The sequence below is a fragment of the Dermacentor variabilis genome, unplaced genomic scaffold (genome assembly GCF_050947875.1).
Source record: "Dermacentor variabilis isolate Ectoservices unplaced genomic scaffold, ASM5094787v1 scaffold_14, whole genome shotgun sequence".
Taxonomy (NCBI): Eukaryota; Metazoa; Arthropoda; class Arachnida; order Ixodida; family Ixodidae; genus Dermacentor; species Dermacentor variabilis.
In genome coordinates, this window is record NW_027460302.1 from 22,826,641 (window position 1) to 22,842,747 (window position 16,107).

The 16,107-nt window shown below is 45.8% G+C and overlaps 1 protein-coding gene across 1 annotated transcript; it reads right to left on the reverse strand.

Annotated features, from left to right (window-relative positions):
- Positions 1-2,581: 2,581 nt before the first annotated feature.
- Positions 2,582-15,500, reverse strand: LOC142567660 (BEN domain-containing protein 5-like). Its single transcript, XM_075677839.1, has 9 exons — positions 15,260-15,500; positions 9,787-9,848; positions 9,036-9,071; positions 6,252-6,299; positions 5,653-5,706; positions 4,902-4,961; positions 4,593-4,815; positions 4,391-4,503; positions 2,582-2,793 (listed from the first exon to the last, which is right to left on the reverse strand). Exons 2-8 carry the CDS (start codon positions 9,787-9,789, stop codon positions 4,391-4,393), a joined length of 537 nt encoding a protein of 178 aa, XP_075533954.1. The 5' UTR covers positions 9,790-9,848; positions 15,260-15,500; the 3' UTR covers positions 2,582-2,793.
- Between the last annotated feature and the right edge of the window lie 607 nt (positions 15,501-16,107).

Consider the following 16,107-nt stretch of genomic DNA (forward strand, 5'->3'; position numbering starts at 1 on the left):
CACCGCGAGCTTATGTCTCCCACGGTAGAAGGTCAAGGCAGTGCCTCAACACCGCCTCAAGGGCTTGCTGGACCGCCCACATCTGGATGCCGTGGTATCAGCTGCCCAGAGCGGCGGCCCACCTCGACGACAGTGTCTTTCGAGCAACTGTCATCCTTCCTATAATTACACTGCACTCCCACAACATGTGTTTGAGTGGGGCTGGTCCTTCCTGTTACAGTTTGAATGTGTCGCCCTGATGCTTATCTGGTAAGATACGTTTCAGAAGGAATGGGTTAGGGAAGGTGTTTGTCTGCAGCTATCTCCAGGCGATGGCATGCCTCCTGTGCAACCTGGGACTCGGCGGTGGGTTTACCCTTCTGGCGTTCAGATATGCATTGGTTATGTCATTGTATCTAGTGACCCTGTCCCATTCGGGGCGAGGAGTGTTCGCTATCGTACAAGGCATTCGCCTGTTTGGCGGGGCGGGTCATGTCTCGCGCCGTCCGGTGCGCCGTCTCGTGTAGGTTAGCGGGCGCGTCGCCTTCCCTGGTGACGTGCGCGGGAAACCATACGATCCTCGCGCTCTCGGCTTCGTATTTTCCCGCTTTCGCCAGAATCCCTACTAAAAAATCCTATTTGTTTTCAAACGGGTTTCATCAAATAGGGTTATGGAACGGGACCCCGTTTGACCCTGTTCAGTCCTGACCCGTTTAAATCCTGTTTAGGCCTGTTTAATCCTGACCCGTTCAATCCTGTTTAATCCCGACCTGTTCAATCCTGTTTAATCCCGACCTGTTCAATCCTGTTCAATCCTGACCTGTTTAATCCTGACCCGTTTAATCCTGACCAGTTTAACCTAGTCCTGTTTACTCCCCTACCGAGACCGTGTTCAGTTACTATTGTCTGATTTCGCTCAATATAATTCCCCCGTTAAACTTATTTGGTAAACTTATGGATTTGCAATCAGCCAAGCAAACAAGTAGATCTGCATTATTTTTGCTCCAAGAATGACATTGTCACAAACAGGTTTGCCAGTATGTTGCTTGATTCAAAGATGAACCCATTCTCAGCATTAATTCATAACAAATTCATAAGGAACTACTAGTACTCGATATTTTATGTAATACATAGACAAAAAACAGAATGATTGCCAGATTGAAAATTGTGGGATAAAATTGGAACAGTTTGTAAAGACGCACTTGTATTTGCTATAGGAAAGAAACGTAACAAATATTATGAGACATACAAAATGTATTGCCGCCAAATAGGCACCATCTCCAAAAAAATAAAAATTTTTCATTAAACAGGTCTTCCACTACAATAATTTAACTGCAAACACCACAATTGGGCGTGCCATACGACGAAGCAGTTCCTCCATGTAATACATAACAGAACATTGCATATCTTGCAGTAAACTCTTGTTTTCTATTCCGTTTTCTTGCCGGCATAGCATTTCTTGTAGTTTCTATAAGTCTCCATCTTGGCAGGCTCTCAAACACTTCAAACAACCACAGACGGGCCAAAGCAAAATGCAAACACGAAACTAACTGGGCTTCAGCTGCCAGTATTCAGGGACTGTTTGCACTGTTGTTGCTCTAGGAGTCAAAGTCCAATGAAATGGCAGCATCCTCTGATTCGCTGCTGCTCACTCTATCAATAAAATCGGTTGCAGACACAGCGAGATTGCGAACTCTGCTATCTTTCGAAGCACATGCATGCCGCTTCCGAAGGTGGCCATTTTTGCCTTCTGCTTTGATGTTCGCAAAACTTCAGAGTGCGTTTAAAAATCACCGCCTTGTGGGAAAAAAGTGAACTGCTTAGGAAACAATATAAGTTCTCCTCCATGTCCAATGGCAGTGTGTCTGTGAGCAGTGCAGGTCTCAAAAGCGGTGTTTCAATCCATTAACGTGGGCTATAACAACGCCTAATGGCGCGTTAGAAGAGCTAACAGTAGTTGCAGTTCTAACGAACCAGTTGGGAGCATCGTTGAGGCTGCTGGTAGTTTTCCTTGTCTAACAGCAGTATGTCCATGACTGGCATCGCACGTCACATGTATACTGCAAAGTCAAGACAGCATCATTGGGTGTCGAGCTCTGGCAGACCAACCGTGTCAGCTTGTGCTCACACCGTTGACAGGAAGAGCTTTAGCTTGTAGTGGTGCGTCCATGCCCAGCGTTGCAACCATTGGCACGTACACAGCTTTTGATTGATGAGGCTTAGAATTGACTTTTACTCCAGGTGTCACTTGTCACATGTGACACAACACCCCCGCAACTCCACACAAGACTTTTCACTCCTTGATGACTACTCACATACCTCAGCGCCGTGCCCACACTTTTACTGCACCCAACACTCACAACACTGAGGTTCACATGAGAAGTCACACCACCACATAAGCTATCATGGCACACACAATATGCTTTTTCACACACACACACACACACACACACACACACAAGGACGATGCCACTCGGTGTCCATTGAGCTCCACCAGATCAACCATGCAACACAGCAAGTTGTGCTTATGCCTGGGACAGGAATAGCTTTAGCCAGTGGTGGCATCCATGTGAAAGGCTCAGAAGTGTCCAAAGAGATATAACTTTATTATATCTGATTGGGTCCAGGGGTGGCGGTGGTCGGGTGACTAACCCCCAGTCCCCCCTTCCTTAGAAGGCGGCCATTCAATACTTGCTGCCGGCGTCTTCGGACAGTCCAGAGTTCCTCCTCTGGGTCCAAGCAGTCAAAGCTCCCATGCAGTTGGCTCGAGCAAGGATCGGTCATGGCAGGAGTGCCACCTCGCCAAGCCTGCCTCTGAAAAAAGATGTCTTAGATTAAGCCACAAATATACTAACTGTATTTTTTCAACATACTTTACAGAAACAGACACCATATTTATTCAAATGTAAGGTGATTCTCAATTTACTTGGCTTAGAAGTAATCTCCCACCTTATTGTGAGGCTGATGGCTTCAGTTACTGTTAATATGGTAGCAGCAGTGCCATGTTTTAAGTAATCTAGTTGTAAACTTCGGAAAGCAAAACTGCGCTTGCCACCAAAAATACAAAGGGAGTGCCTTTGATAAAGTCACAGAGAGAACAATTTAACTGCCCGAAAATAATGCAATGGCAGCTGTGACATTGAGAGGCTTCCATAACTAAAGCCTGGCATGTTTACGGTAAACACTGAAATGCTGAAAATGCAAGCAAATGCACCACAATTGCACATAAATAATGAAACCACGAACATACGGCAAGGGTGTACTTTGTCTCGGAAATAGAAAAAATATTACAATTAAAATGCAAAACGATGCTACAAAGAAATGGGAAAGGACACACAAAAGTGCATGCCCACAGGGCTTCATTCATTGTTACTGTCAACTGCAGTCTCAAAACCGAAAGGAAGGATGAGTGCTGTATGCCTGTCCCTGTCAGCAAGAACAGGTCATCTTCCGTGAAATCCACCAAGGTCTTCAGAGATGCCCATGACACAATAGAGCATGGCAAAGTTGATTACACAGTGAGCTGCCGCACAACTTCGAACACTGCTTCTATGACACACCTGCATAAGTGCCAACTGCACTAGGTCACGTTCAACAAAAGAAATCTTTATATCTGTATCAGAGATCCAAATGTAAGGCATGCTCAGAAGTGGAAATATTGCAATAAAAGTAAAGGTTGCATTATATTCATGCAAATACAATACGTCAACAAGTGTTTGTAAGGAGAGGCATAACAGATATGCAGAGCATGCCCATGTGCCCTATTTGTTTGTTTTTTTCCTTTTAGAGAAAGCCAGAAAACAATATATGCAAGCAATTGCCCAGCACTTGTCTGCGATTACTTATTACGCGATATAAATAATGCATGCCAACATGTATTTGTAAACACAAGTTTGTCACATGAATTGTGAGCACTTCCTTTGGTCACTATAAAGGTCATGCAAGTTATTTCATTTAAGTAAATCTTTTGTGTCCGAAAGGAAGTGCTCGGGTGGGAGTCAAACCATCGACCTTGTTGGAATTAACAGGGATGACTAAGCAAATTAAGGGGAATGAGCAAGTAAATTAAGAGGAGGACAACCAAGAGGGATGACCAAGCAAATTAAGGGGGATGTGTACATCATGTCTCCATCGTTAATGCATCAGCACTTGGGTCTTTGCCTTTAAGTCTTAGGGATAACATAAGAGACCATGTGAATTTTCTTTATGGCCTTATTCTTATTGGCTAAACAATGAAAGTAAACACATACCGAGAAAACGGACAAGACACGGTGCTGCATTTCCTTACACTGTTTAGCCACAACGAATACATACCAACTAAGCCACTTTACTGCCTCTACACCTTATAATAGTTTGCATATTCTTCTTCCCTCTCTGAACTGAGCAATCGTCTCATAAGTGAATAAATTACCTATTTTTTTCTCATGTCTTGGAGCATTTCTCCAATGAAGTAATTAAGTTTTTTTTTTCTTTCACCCGGGTCCTTGTTTTCGGGATGCCGATCCACGAAGTGGGAAAATGCGTCTGTTAGAGGAAAGAAAACATATTCGGTGTGAGTGTCAGCACTGATACTATAGTACCGTATGTAAGAACAACTTGCAAGCGGCACTTACTGTTTAAGGCCAGCAGTTTTTTTGGCGTCATTGGCTTTTTGGCAGTGGTGTCAGGGTTGTTCGCGAACCTTCGGCATATTTGGCCCTTGACACTGCGTTCTTTCAATTCGGCCGCTGTCCACAAGCAGCGGGCTCCCTCTTTGCAAAAGAGGGAGTCCCGCGGCACACACATCAGTGCTGCCCACTTGTCCGACGGTATGACAATGCCGTGTCCAATGTGGACCTGTGCAATAATTAACATTGAGAAAAAACTAAATACCAAGGGCATAAGATTGCAAAAGAACTAAAACAGTAGTGTCTCTGAATTACCTGGCCATTGTCATCCTCAAAGAAAGGTGGCAGGTGCCGCGGGACATCCCCCACTTGTTGCTGCACATTCAAGACAAATGAAAGTGTGGTGTCCAAATACTTTCCTATAATCATATATCTAAGGCAGAAGCAAGCAACACAACACAAAAGACAACCAGTAAAATTAAGACACAGGTGCAAAATTCAGCAATAAGCAAAAAGTATAAAATAATAGAACTTCCTTCTTGGGCATTTTGGGGAGGTTTATTAAACATTTTTGGCATCCTATCTAGGGCCCCCCAAAAAATGTTTAATAGATTGGAATCTAGAGGTGTGCCAGCAGCTGTTCGTGATAGGGATGTGCGAGTAGTACCTTTTCCTGTATCTAATACAAATTGAATAGTACCAGAAGTGAGTCATGCTGAATATTGAATGTTCCTAACAATTTTGTTTTGTTTATGTGAATCAATCCCACAGTGCCAACAGGCATTATCTTGGGGCACATAAGGTAGTGTACAACATTATCAGTAGTTTCATCTCACAACTCCCACCTGTCAGAAATTCCATTCCATTCCACATAAATCATGTTGTAAACACAGATGTAACCAGCAATGCAATTGGAAAAATCAAAGATAGTCATTTTTCTCAAAGAATACTTAGTATCTTTTCGTCAAAGATATGCATATAGTTTAGAAAACGTATTCTAGCCCTGCGAACTGTTTTTTAACATTCCTTTAACATTTGACTCTACAATTAGGGAAATGCAGAATACCTGTGGCAAAGCTGCGCTGATTGCAGCTGGTGCTGCAGGCACAACATTCTGAAACTGCAAGGACATCAGCAGCATGTCAGAGTGGCCTATATCAGCATTAATTCACTGTTTACTCAAACAAGGGACAAGGAAAGTTTCTATTAATGCACACATGCACAGTGCACCATAACATTTCACTCCACGAACACATGCAAATCACCTCTGCCGAGGCCCTGCTGGCTGCAGCTGGCACTGCAGGCCACACATCCTAGAACGTGCAAGGAGCGACGTCATCAGGATAGCCACAGCATGTCACAGTGACACATCAGCATTCATCCCCAGTCCACTCAAACATTTTCTATTAATGCACACGTGCACAGTGCACCATAACATTTAACTCCACGAAAACATGCCAATCACCTCTGCCAAGTGTCTGCTGGCTGCAGCTGGCACTGCAGGCCACACATCCTAGAACGTGCAAGGAGCGACGTCATCAGGATAGCCACAGCATGTCACAGTGGCACATCAGCATTCATCCACAGTCCACTCAAACATTTTCTATTAATGCACACGTGCACAGTGCACCATAACATTTAACTCCACGAAAACGTGCCAATCACCTCTGCCAAGTCCCTGCTGGCTGCAGCTGGCGCTGCAGGCCTCACATCCTAGAACGTGCAAGGAGAGACGTCATCAGGATAGCCACAGCATGTCACAGTGGCACATCAGCATTCATCCACAGTCCACTCAAACATTTTATATTAATGCACACGTGCACAGTGCACCATAACATTTCACTCCACGAACACATGCAAATCACCTCTGCCGAGGCCCTGCTGGCTGCAGCTGGCGCTGCAGGCCTCACATCCTAGAACGTGCAAGGAGAGACGTCATCAGGATAGCCACAGCATGTCACAGTGGCACATCAGCATTCATCCACAGTCCACTCAAACATTTTCTATTAATGCACACGTGCACAGTGCACCATAACATTTCACTCCACGAACACATGCAAATCACCTCTGCCGAGTCCCTGCTGGCTGCAGCTGGCGCTGCAGGCCTCACATCCTAGAACGTGCAAGGAGAGACGTCATCAGCATAGCCACAGCATGTCACAGTGGCACATCAGCATTCATCCACAGTCCACTCAAACATTTTCTATTAATGCACACGTGCACAGTGCACCATAACATTTCACTCCACGAACACATGCAAATCACCTCTGCCGAGGCCCTGCTGGCTGCAGCTGGCGCTGCAGGCCTCACATCCTAGAATGTGCAAGGAGAGATGTCATCAGGATAGCCACAGCATGTCGCAGTGGCACATCAGCATTCATCCACAGTCCACTCAAACATTTTCTATTAATGCACACGTGCACAGTGCACCATAACATTTCACTCCACGAAAACATGCAAATCACCTCTGTCGAGTCCCTGCTGGCTGCAGCTGGCGCTGCAGGCCTCACATCCTAGAATGTGCAAGGAGAGACGTCATCAGGATAGCCACAGCATGTCACAGTGGCACATCAGCATTCATCCACAGTCCACTCAAACATTTTCTGTTAATGCACACGTGCACAGTGCATGCACCGTAACATTCTACCGCACGACCACATGCAAATTATATGTGCTGAGACTCTGCTGGCTACAACTGGTGCTGCAGGCACAACATCCTGAAACATGCAAGGACAGACGACAGCAGAATAGCCACAGCACGAGATTAATGTGTGGCACAACTGAGACTCACAACCCATTACTGCACTCACACAGAATCTGGAACCCTTGACACTTTAACAGCCAAGTGGCTGGGCACAATACAGAATCTGGCCCCAAGTGCCCTACAGTATGCTACATTAGGGAGTAGCAGCTACTAAAAATGCAAAGAAAAATTATCTACAGTTCACCACTGCAAGAAGGCATATTAACGATAACCACTTCTAAAACACAGTTACTGCAGAAGAAACATACGTGTCTCAGTTTGCAGCGAGATTCAAAAAGGGGAGCTTTCAATGCTGTTGAAACTTGCTGTATGTTGTTAGCAGCAACCTTAAAAAGCATCCTAGACTTCTAGTGTACTTTCTAATTACCTTGACGTGATTATCAATTTTCTTATACTTACAGCAGATATGTCAATACTAGGTTTACAGCACCTACGAAAACATCAAATTGTTTGCAGCATGCTCTATTGCATAGCTTTGATTTCCCCATTAAAAAGAAAGCTTGGGAATTCCAAAATTGCACTCTGCAACAACACACTCACGTACAGCAACAACAGCACTCTCAAACGAGCTCAGCAGAGGGGAAAGGCAATTGTCTTCCACACCGTCCTGCACAGCAGATGTGAGTTTGCAATGGTTCAGAAGAACTTTGGCAGCATTGTTCCATTCCTCTCCCCTAACACAATGTGACTATGCAGAAAGCTACTAAAAAATTTAGCTGCCCAAAAAGCTATCCAATCCTTCTATGCATGTTACTGCCTTGCCATAGCCACCTTCAGTCATGCATTCATTTTTTCCACCATGAGCCACTGGTATGCAATCAACGTTTCAGAACCAGTGCACATGCGACACACTGTGCAGGATAGTGCACTAGAGGCAAGGCAATTATTTTCACAGTGAACTTATTTGAGTGCTATCGTCATTGCACACGGGAATATGAAGCATTTTTAAATATCTTGTTGGCTTTCTTTTAAACATGATATAAAGAGCCATGCATGAGAGAGTGCTGCAAATAAACAGTGTTTATAGCGGTGCTCTAACAATGTTAGGTAATGTAAAGTAATAATAATAATAACCAATAGGTAAACATAAGAACACATAAGGTGTCAAACAATTTTTCAGGTTGCTGCTAACATATAGTTGGTTTGATCCACATAGGTTTAACTTTTTGAACATTGTGCATGGTAGATACCCTGTTTACTAATACACGTCAACTTTTGTGTGAAATATGGAATGTTTTCCCTCCTGATGGCAGATGTTGCATCCTGAAGCACAAGACTGTGTGAGATGCAAGGAAAGCTGCTTGAGCAGCAGGCATGCTGTGGTCAGCAGAAGCTGATATGCCTGGAGATATGCCTCTGATATGCCTCTGCGGCTTTCTGCTGACTCACAATGTATAGCATGTAAGACTGTTAGCAGCAGAACGATTTAGCAACAGAATGACTATGCCACAGACAAAAGATGCCGTAAAGTAAGGTAGACTATAAGAGGAAAGGTTTTAAAAGCCCAAAAGAACCGCGCTACACACCTAAAAACACTCGCTAGTCATCATCTCGGAGTCTAATATACTTTTAGGCTGGAAAACAGAGTAATATCATGGCATCAGCTGCAGCAGATGCCGGCTTAACAATGACAGCTCATATTGCACCTCAATTAATGGTGAATGAAGAAAACACTGCCAACTTACCAGAAAAATGTAATCATTATTTGAATAATCAAAATCCTGGAAAACAGGGTGATAAACTACATAGTCGTCATGTCACAATGTGCAGCTTAATCAATGATAGTACTATGTGAACTGCACAATAATGCAAGCTTAGTATGACAATAATTCAAATAAGTACTACTAAACCCCCTCCTAACGACAAAAAGGAATGTTATCTTTTTACTAAATGAACCTGACATGAGATTGTAAATTTCTTGCTGCATGCACTGTAATATTTGGCTCACATGTTCACAGGAGCCTCATTTACAGATCAGCAACATTTTCTTATTAAGTTAAGAAAGTGTTTCAATGCCCTGTTAAAGCAGGACACTAAACATGAAGGCTTGCTGCATGCTCACAGAGCAATGACATTTTTATTCAGTGTAACAAGCACTGCCAATGTGTAAATGCTTTCTTCCTTATACTTTTTCTAGTTAATTTTTCCTTGCACAAGGCATGGTCAAACTTGAATGCACAATAGCCTGTAACGTAAGCCTGCAGGTAGTGTATGTACAGGCATCGTTTAGGACAAAGATAAGCAAACCTCGAAATCTGCTTGGAATTATACAAATTAACCCCCATATAAGCACACTAAAAAGATGATAAAATAAATATTCATGCTGTTTACTGTATATAACTCAGATATGTATATAACAGTTAAACGAAACTGGATATATAGAAATACAATAGAAACAAAAACTAAGCCACAACAGTGCTTTAAATTTTTACTTACCATTCCACTATCAACACAAGCCAACTTGGGGCGGGCATCATTGAGGTGTGTCAACAGCAGATCTAAAAAGGTATAAGCAATCACACTGATCACATGTAGCAGCTGGAATAGGGCAAACAACTTCAGACACTGTTTCACAAGCAAGATGCGTTGCAGTGACTATTCCCAGTATATAGCAAAGTTAAACCAAGTGTGCTTATCCCAATCAATAGATGACCAAAGCAATCCACATGAAGCATATGACCAATACACCCAATTCATCAACAACGAACTTTGTAAGTGCCTCCATGACATAACTAAGACAAAGGAAAAAATTTTTTCTTAATTTCTTTGCCGAGTCTTCATTTGGCCATGCACTGCTATCATGATCAAATTCCAACTCGGCCTATTCGGCATCCTTTTGCTATCAATTAAAAGGCCTCCTGCTATTAAGTAGTTATTTTACAGAATGCGAACATATCTAGAAATTAACTTGGTTTAAAGAAGCACTCACTGCTGCCCAAGATGCGAGAGCTAGTGAACACTCGTTCACTAGGTTTTATAACTTATGTCATAGCGAGCAAGCACCACGTGATCAGCAAAATTTCAACTCAGGGGCACAGGTTGAAAGAGCATCTCATTTTTAAAAATATTTTATCGAAAAACTGCACAACTGTAAGATCACTTACGGCAATACAAGATTAAACTTCGTAGTACAAAGTACCTCCAACTGCTGTTCATGTGCATCAATTACTCCTGCAGTGCTTTGGATTGCTTTAGCACACTTCTCGGCTTTAACAGTGAAGGTTCTGTTATGTTTGTGCCTTGGGATTTGCCTGACGGGAGGCCAGTGCTGTGGTGTGTCGACCGTGGAGGCATCATTCATGCCCACATGGTGCCCGCTTCGGGCACACGACGAATAAGTGCACGACTTGGGTGTCCTCGCGGCTGCACGGCGTCAACTACGGAAGCGGCCGCCGGCTCACCGACTGCTATTCGGCCCCTCCTCGTGCGGGCAGCAATGCACCCCCTCCCTCCTTTGTGCGGCGGCGCCCAGGGGCAACCCTTTTAGTGACCACCCAAGGACTATGTTTCAACACCTTGCCTTGCAGAGTGGTCCCTTTGTCGTATGCCGGGCCATTGAACTTGCCCAGCGCACCATACCGACCGACCGCCAGATTGGCCTGACGGCGCAGCACGGTGCCCGGAGGCGCCGGCCACTGAAAGCGGCGTTGGGACCACGGAGGCTGCCCGGACCCTCTCTCTCTCGAAACTGTTCGTCCTTAGGGACTGTCTGGGGAATCTGGGGACGGGAAGTGTTATTTAAGCAGCTTGCAGCTGCTCTGTTGCTCTCTCCTGATATCCACGCCAATCTGTACATACTGTATAAAGAATTCTTCGCCGAGAAAGCTCTCCTCGTCTCTGACTCTGCGTGAAGTGGGGTCAAGACCTCCTGCCGGCCACGCATACCTCGGCACACGCAACAGCTGGATGGCGAGCGGTGGGATCGAGCCTGAAGTATGACGGATGACAGCACACCGAGATCACGGGGACGGACAGCTTAGGGCTGGTGAGTGTTGGCTTTGCTCTTTTGAGTGACCAGGCTGACTGGATAGAGGTGTAATCCTAGTCGCTGGTAGGGACCTGCCGCAGAAGCGTGTGTTTTGGTACTTCTGGGTAGAGGTCGAGGCATTGTCACACCAGTGTTCCGTGATGGATCTCAAACGGTTGCTTAGAACTCAGCTCATATCCCTTTGCGAGGAGCTAGGCGTTGAAGTTCAGCTTCAAATGACGAAAGCAAGTATCATTGAAGCGATTGAGAGCACGGATCTTGCGAAAGAGGAAATCGTAGAAATGTGGAACGAAATCCTAAGGCGCAAGGCGGACGAGCAGAAGCTAACAGAGCTTCAGATAGAGAAACTTCGACTTGAAGTCGAGTTGAGAAAGACAGGTGTGGTTCCGGAATCAGAGGGAGCAGGTAGACATGACCTATATGATCTATCTAAACTTATGCAGCCCTTCAAGGTTGGACAAGACATAGGCCTGTATCTAGTAAATTTCGAGAGAACTTGCGAAAAGTCAAAATTTGTTCGCAGCACTTGGGCGCGGCGCTTGCTTAGTTTGTTGCCCTGCGAGGCAGCAGATGTGCTTGCGAGGTTGCCTGCGGATGATTCTGATGACTATGATCAGGTGAAAGAGAGCCTATTGAAGCGGTTTCATTTGTCAGCAGAGGCATTCAGGCAGAGATTTCGAAGTCTGAACAAAAGGCAGGGCGCCACTTTTGCTGAGTTTGCTTATGAGTTAAAGGTAAATTTGGCCGAGTGGTTAAAGGGCGCCAAAGCTTTTGGCAGCTTCGAAAAGGCGTTAGAAGTGTTTGCCTTGGAGCAGTTTTATTCAAAGTTGCCGGAGGCAATGAAACTTTGGATCCAAGACAGAGATCGTGTCGAGTCGGTGCAGTCAGCCGCTGACCTGGCGGATCAGTATGCCTCACGCAGAGGAATTAAAGAGGAGGCTACGATCGCCAGTGCAGGGGAAAAGAGAGGCTGGGAGGGTACAGCTAGGCCCAGTAATGGGAAAGATGCTGCGAAAGAAGTGGAGCCGAAGGTTCACGAGCAGCCGGTAGGGGAACAAGAGAGAGAGATTCGTGAGAAACGTTCACAGAAGAGCTTGTTCGAAGAACGGAGGTCGGTGACGTGCTTTAATTGCAACGAAACCGGTCACATAGCTGTCGGCTGCCGCAAACCAAAAGTTGTGTTCGCGTACGTTTCTGACACGCAGATTAATGATGAGCTGCTCAAACCGCACCTGTCTAAACTGCAGGTGAATGGGAAAAACTGTAACGTGTTGCGGGACAGTGGAGCAACCATTGACTTGGTGCACCCAGATTATGTGAAGCAGGAGCAGTACAATGGCAAATGCGCTTGGATAAAGCCTGTGTTAGAGGACACGAGTGTCTGCCTTCCGGTCGCAGATGTGGTGCTCAGCGGGCCATTCGGTGAAGTGTGTACTGAGGCGGCTGTTTCTAACAAGCTGCCGCCGCAGTGCACTTACTTGTTCTCTAACCGCACCGATCGCCTACTGAGGGACCAGGGTAAAGATTGGGTGGAGGGTAGCGTTCAGGCTCTAACGACATCTAAAGCGCGTGCCTTGGCTCCTAAACCGAAAATGCAAGAACGGGATACCGACGTGGAAGTGAGCCAACCACTCGGCGATGAGTGCGAAATTGAGCCAGAAAACCCTTCAGTATCTGTGAATAGTGAGGGAGAGACAGTTAAGCATGAGAGAGAGATTGCAGAAAATGCAGAGGTGAAGGCTCTTGGGCAATCAGGCAGAACAACCAGACAAACCAAGTTCGAGAGCGCATTGATGAAGGACGTCGAATGTGTCGACAGGTTATTTGTCCTCCCGTGCTCTAGCTCGCTAGATAGCATGCTAGCAAAAGTGACGAGAGAGGTTCTCATTAAGGAGCGGATGCTAGAACTTCAAATAATCGAGCCTTGCGAGAGCGCTTATGCTTCTCCGCTCATTCTTGTAGAGGTCCCGGGTAAAGACCCACCACCCCTTGCATTGATTACCGGAAGCTGAATGCGACAACCAAAGATCAGATCTGTCCCATTCACCAATATTCAGAACTAGCGGCTACACTGACTGATTATCTAAGAAAATCGGCTCTCGAAAGAGTAATTTGGGATGACGCCAAGGAGCACATGTTTCAGGGGCTCAAAGCGGCTCTCTCGGCTTCTCCCGTGCTGCGTGCACCGAACTACGATCGACCCTCCATTGTACAGTGCGATGCAGGCAATCGTGGGTTGGGGGTTGTGTTGTGTCAGGAGGGTGACAATGGTAAAGAGCACCCAGTGTTATGCGCCAGCCGAAAGCTCACGGTACGAGAGGAGGCCTATAGCTCATTGGAAAAAGAAGGTGCATGCCTTGTTTGGGAATCTCAAAACCTAGCCTGCTACCTTTACGGAACGACATTTGTCTTTGTGACTGATCATTGCCCGCTAAAGTGGCTGGCTCAAATGTCAGGCAAGAATCCCCGATTGTTAAGGTGGAGTCTAGCCCTTCAGGAACTGAATTTCAGCGTGCGCTATCGAAAGGGAGCGGCCAACGCCAATGCTGATGGTTTAAGCCGCGCCTTTTAGTTTATCTTGCCAGCTTGTACTAGATTTCTTTTGACTGCAACTGTATAGTTTATTTGCCTTGTGAAGAAGCGAGAGCACTTGTGTGACTGCCAGAAGTTAACGAAGTACATGTATAGGAGTTTTCACTTTCAATGCCAGCTTGGTCGCTTGGGGAGTACGGCTTGCACTGCCGAGCCAGTGGTTTCGTTCTACGTGATTTAGGAGAAACTCAAGAGATAGGAGGCGAAGCAGATCTCTTCCGTCGAGCAGCTGAGACTTCTCACCGTACGAGATCTTCCCCGTCGGCGGAGGAGCTGTTATGTTTGTGCCTTGGGATTTGCCTGACGGGAGGCCAGTGCTGTGGTGTGTCGACCGTGGAGGCATCATTCATGCCCACATGGTGCCCGCTTCGGGCAAACGACGAATAAGTGCACGACTTGGGTGTCCTCGCGGCTGCACGGCGTCAACTACGGAAGCGGCCGCCGGCTCACCGACTGCTATTCGGCCCCTCCTCGTGCGGGCAGCAATGCACCCCCTCCCTCCTTTGTGCGGCGGCGCCCAGGGGCAACCCTTTTAGTGACCACCCAAGGACTATGTTTCAACACCTTGCCTTGCAGAGTGGTCCCTTTGTCGTATGCCGGGCCATTGAACTTGCCCAGCGCACCATACCGACCGACCGCCAGATTGGCCTGACGGCGCAGCGCGGTGCCCGGAGGCGCCGGCCACTGAAAGCGGCGTTGGGACCACGGAGGCTGCCCGGACCCTCTCTCTCTCGAAACTGTTCGTCCTTAGGGACTGTCTGGGGAATCTGGGGACGGGAAGTGTTATTTAAGCAGCTTGCAGCTGCTCTGTTGCTCTCTCCTGATATCCACGCCAATCTGTACATACTGTATAAAGAATTCTTCGCCGAGAAAGCTCTCCTCGTCTCTGACTCTGCGTGAAGTGGGGTCGAGACCTCCTGCCGGCCACGCATACCTCGGCACACGCAACAGTTCTTAAAATTCACAACTCCTGTTGAAGTGCAGCTGTCAAGACACATCATTTGCCTTTTTTCCTTAAGTGTTTACTCTTTCAGCCACTTTACTTACTGCTTATGGCTTCTGTTTTTTGGTGCTGGCTGTGCATGATCGTTAACACTAAAGGTATCCAAATAATTTATCCGTGGCTGTGTGCTTCCTTGGTGTCAGGGGCTTAATAATGCACTGACTTAGCAAGAGCACTTTGTAGTGTAAGTTTTCAGGCTCCCTTTCATATGTATGCAACTAATATTTAATCAGGTGCTCACAGTATTTACACCTAGTTATTAGTGTGTTTATCCTGTTTCAGGGTCCCCTTTAACAGCTCATATCAAAAAGAAAGCAGGAACGCACCAAACTTTGTAGTCAGGAGCACCTGCAATTCTTCATTCTTCTTTTTTTCTTTCTTAAGTCTTTCAAAGAGCACCCTGTTTTTTTCCTCAAGCTGTTTGTTTTTCCATTGCTCCTTCTTCAGGAGACTTTTTTCCACAACTCCGTCGTCACTTTCCGAAAAATGGCTGCTGCCCCGCTTCCTTTTCTTCTGCAAGATTTCTCTTTGTTTGGTGCTTTTTGAGAGCTGAAGCTTCTCCTTAGTCACCTGCCGAGCAAGCTTGGGATCTTGTTGTATATAAAAAGCACAGTCAATACCAATTAGTGCAATCATGACAGACTCTCCCTACTACAACATCTGCTGAATTTTCAAATGACGTCACATTATGAAACTGGATTAAAGGATGAGGCGCATTTGACCCTTGTGAAGTCACGTGCCCATTCGTCCTTTAAAGAAACTGATTATGGAGTCTTACACAGCTAAACCACGACCTGATTATCAGACCTGCAATAGTGTGGATTAACGGAGTCAGATTTTGACCACCTGAAGTTCTGTAACGTGTGCCCGATGCACGTTAGACAGGCGTTTTTGCATTTCACCTCCATCAACATACAGCCACTATGTCATGATTTCATCTCACAACCTCGTGCTTAGCAGCACAATGCTAAAGCCACTAAGCTACCACAGCGGGTCATTCTTGCTTAACTGTGCTATATACATAATTTTCTTTTTCTTATTTTAAAACATTACCATAGCATGTAATACAACACATGCTGTGTGTAAGGGATAATGAAATGCTGTGTGCAGGACAACAATGGCCCTAATTCATAATTCCATAGCACCTCATCAAGAAGCGTCATTATCGACTTAC

Excerpts from the sequence above, each read along its gene's own strand:
- LOC142567660 (XM_075677839.1), bottom strand. Across the intron at positions 6,300-9,035 it reads ATAATGATTACATTTTTCTG|GATGTGAGGCCTGCAGCGCC; the intron begins GTAAGTTGGCAG and ends TGCACGTTCTAG. Across the intron at positions 5,707-6,251 it reads CCAGCAGGGACTTGGCAGAG|TTTCAGAATGTTGTGCCTGC; the intron begins GTGATTGGCACG and ends ATGTCCTTGCAG.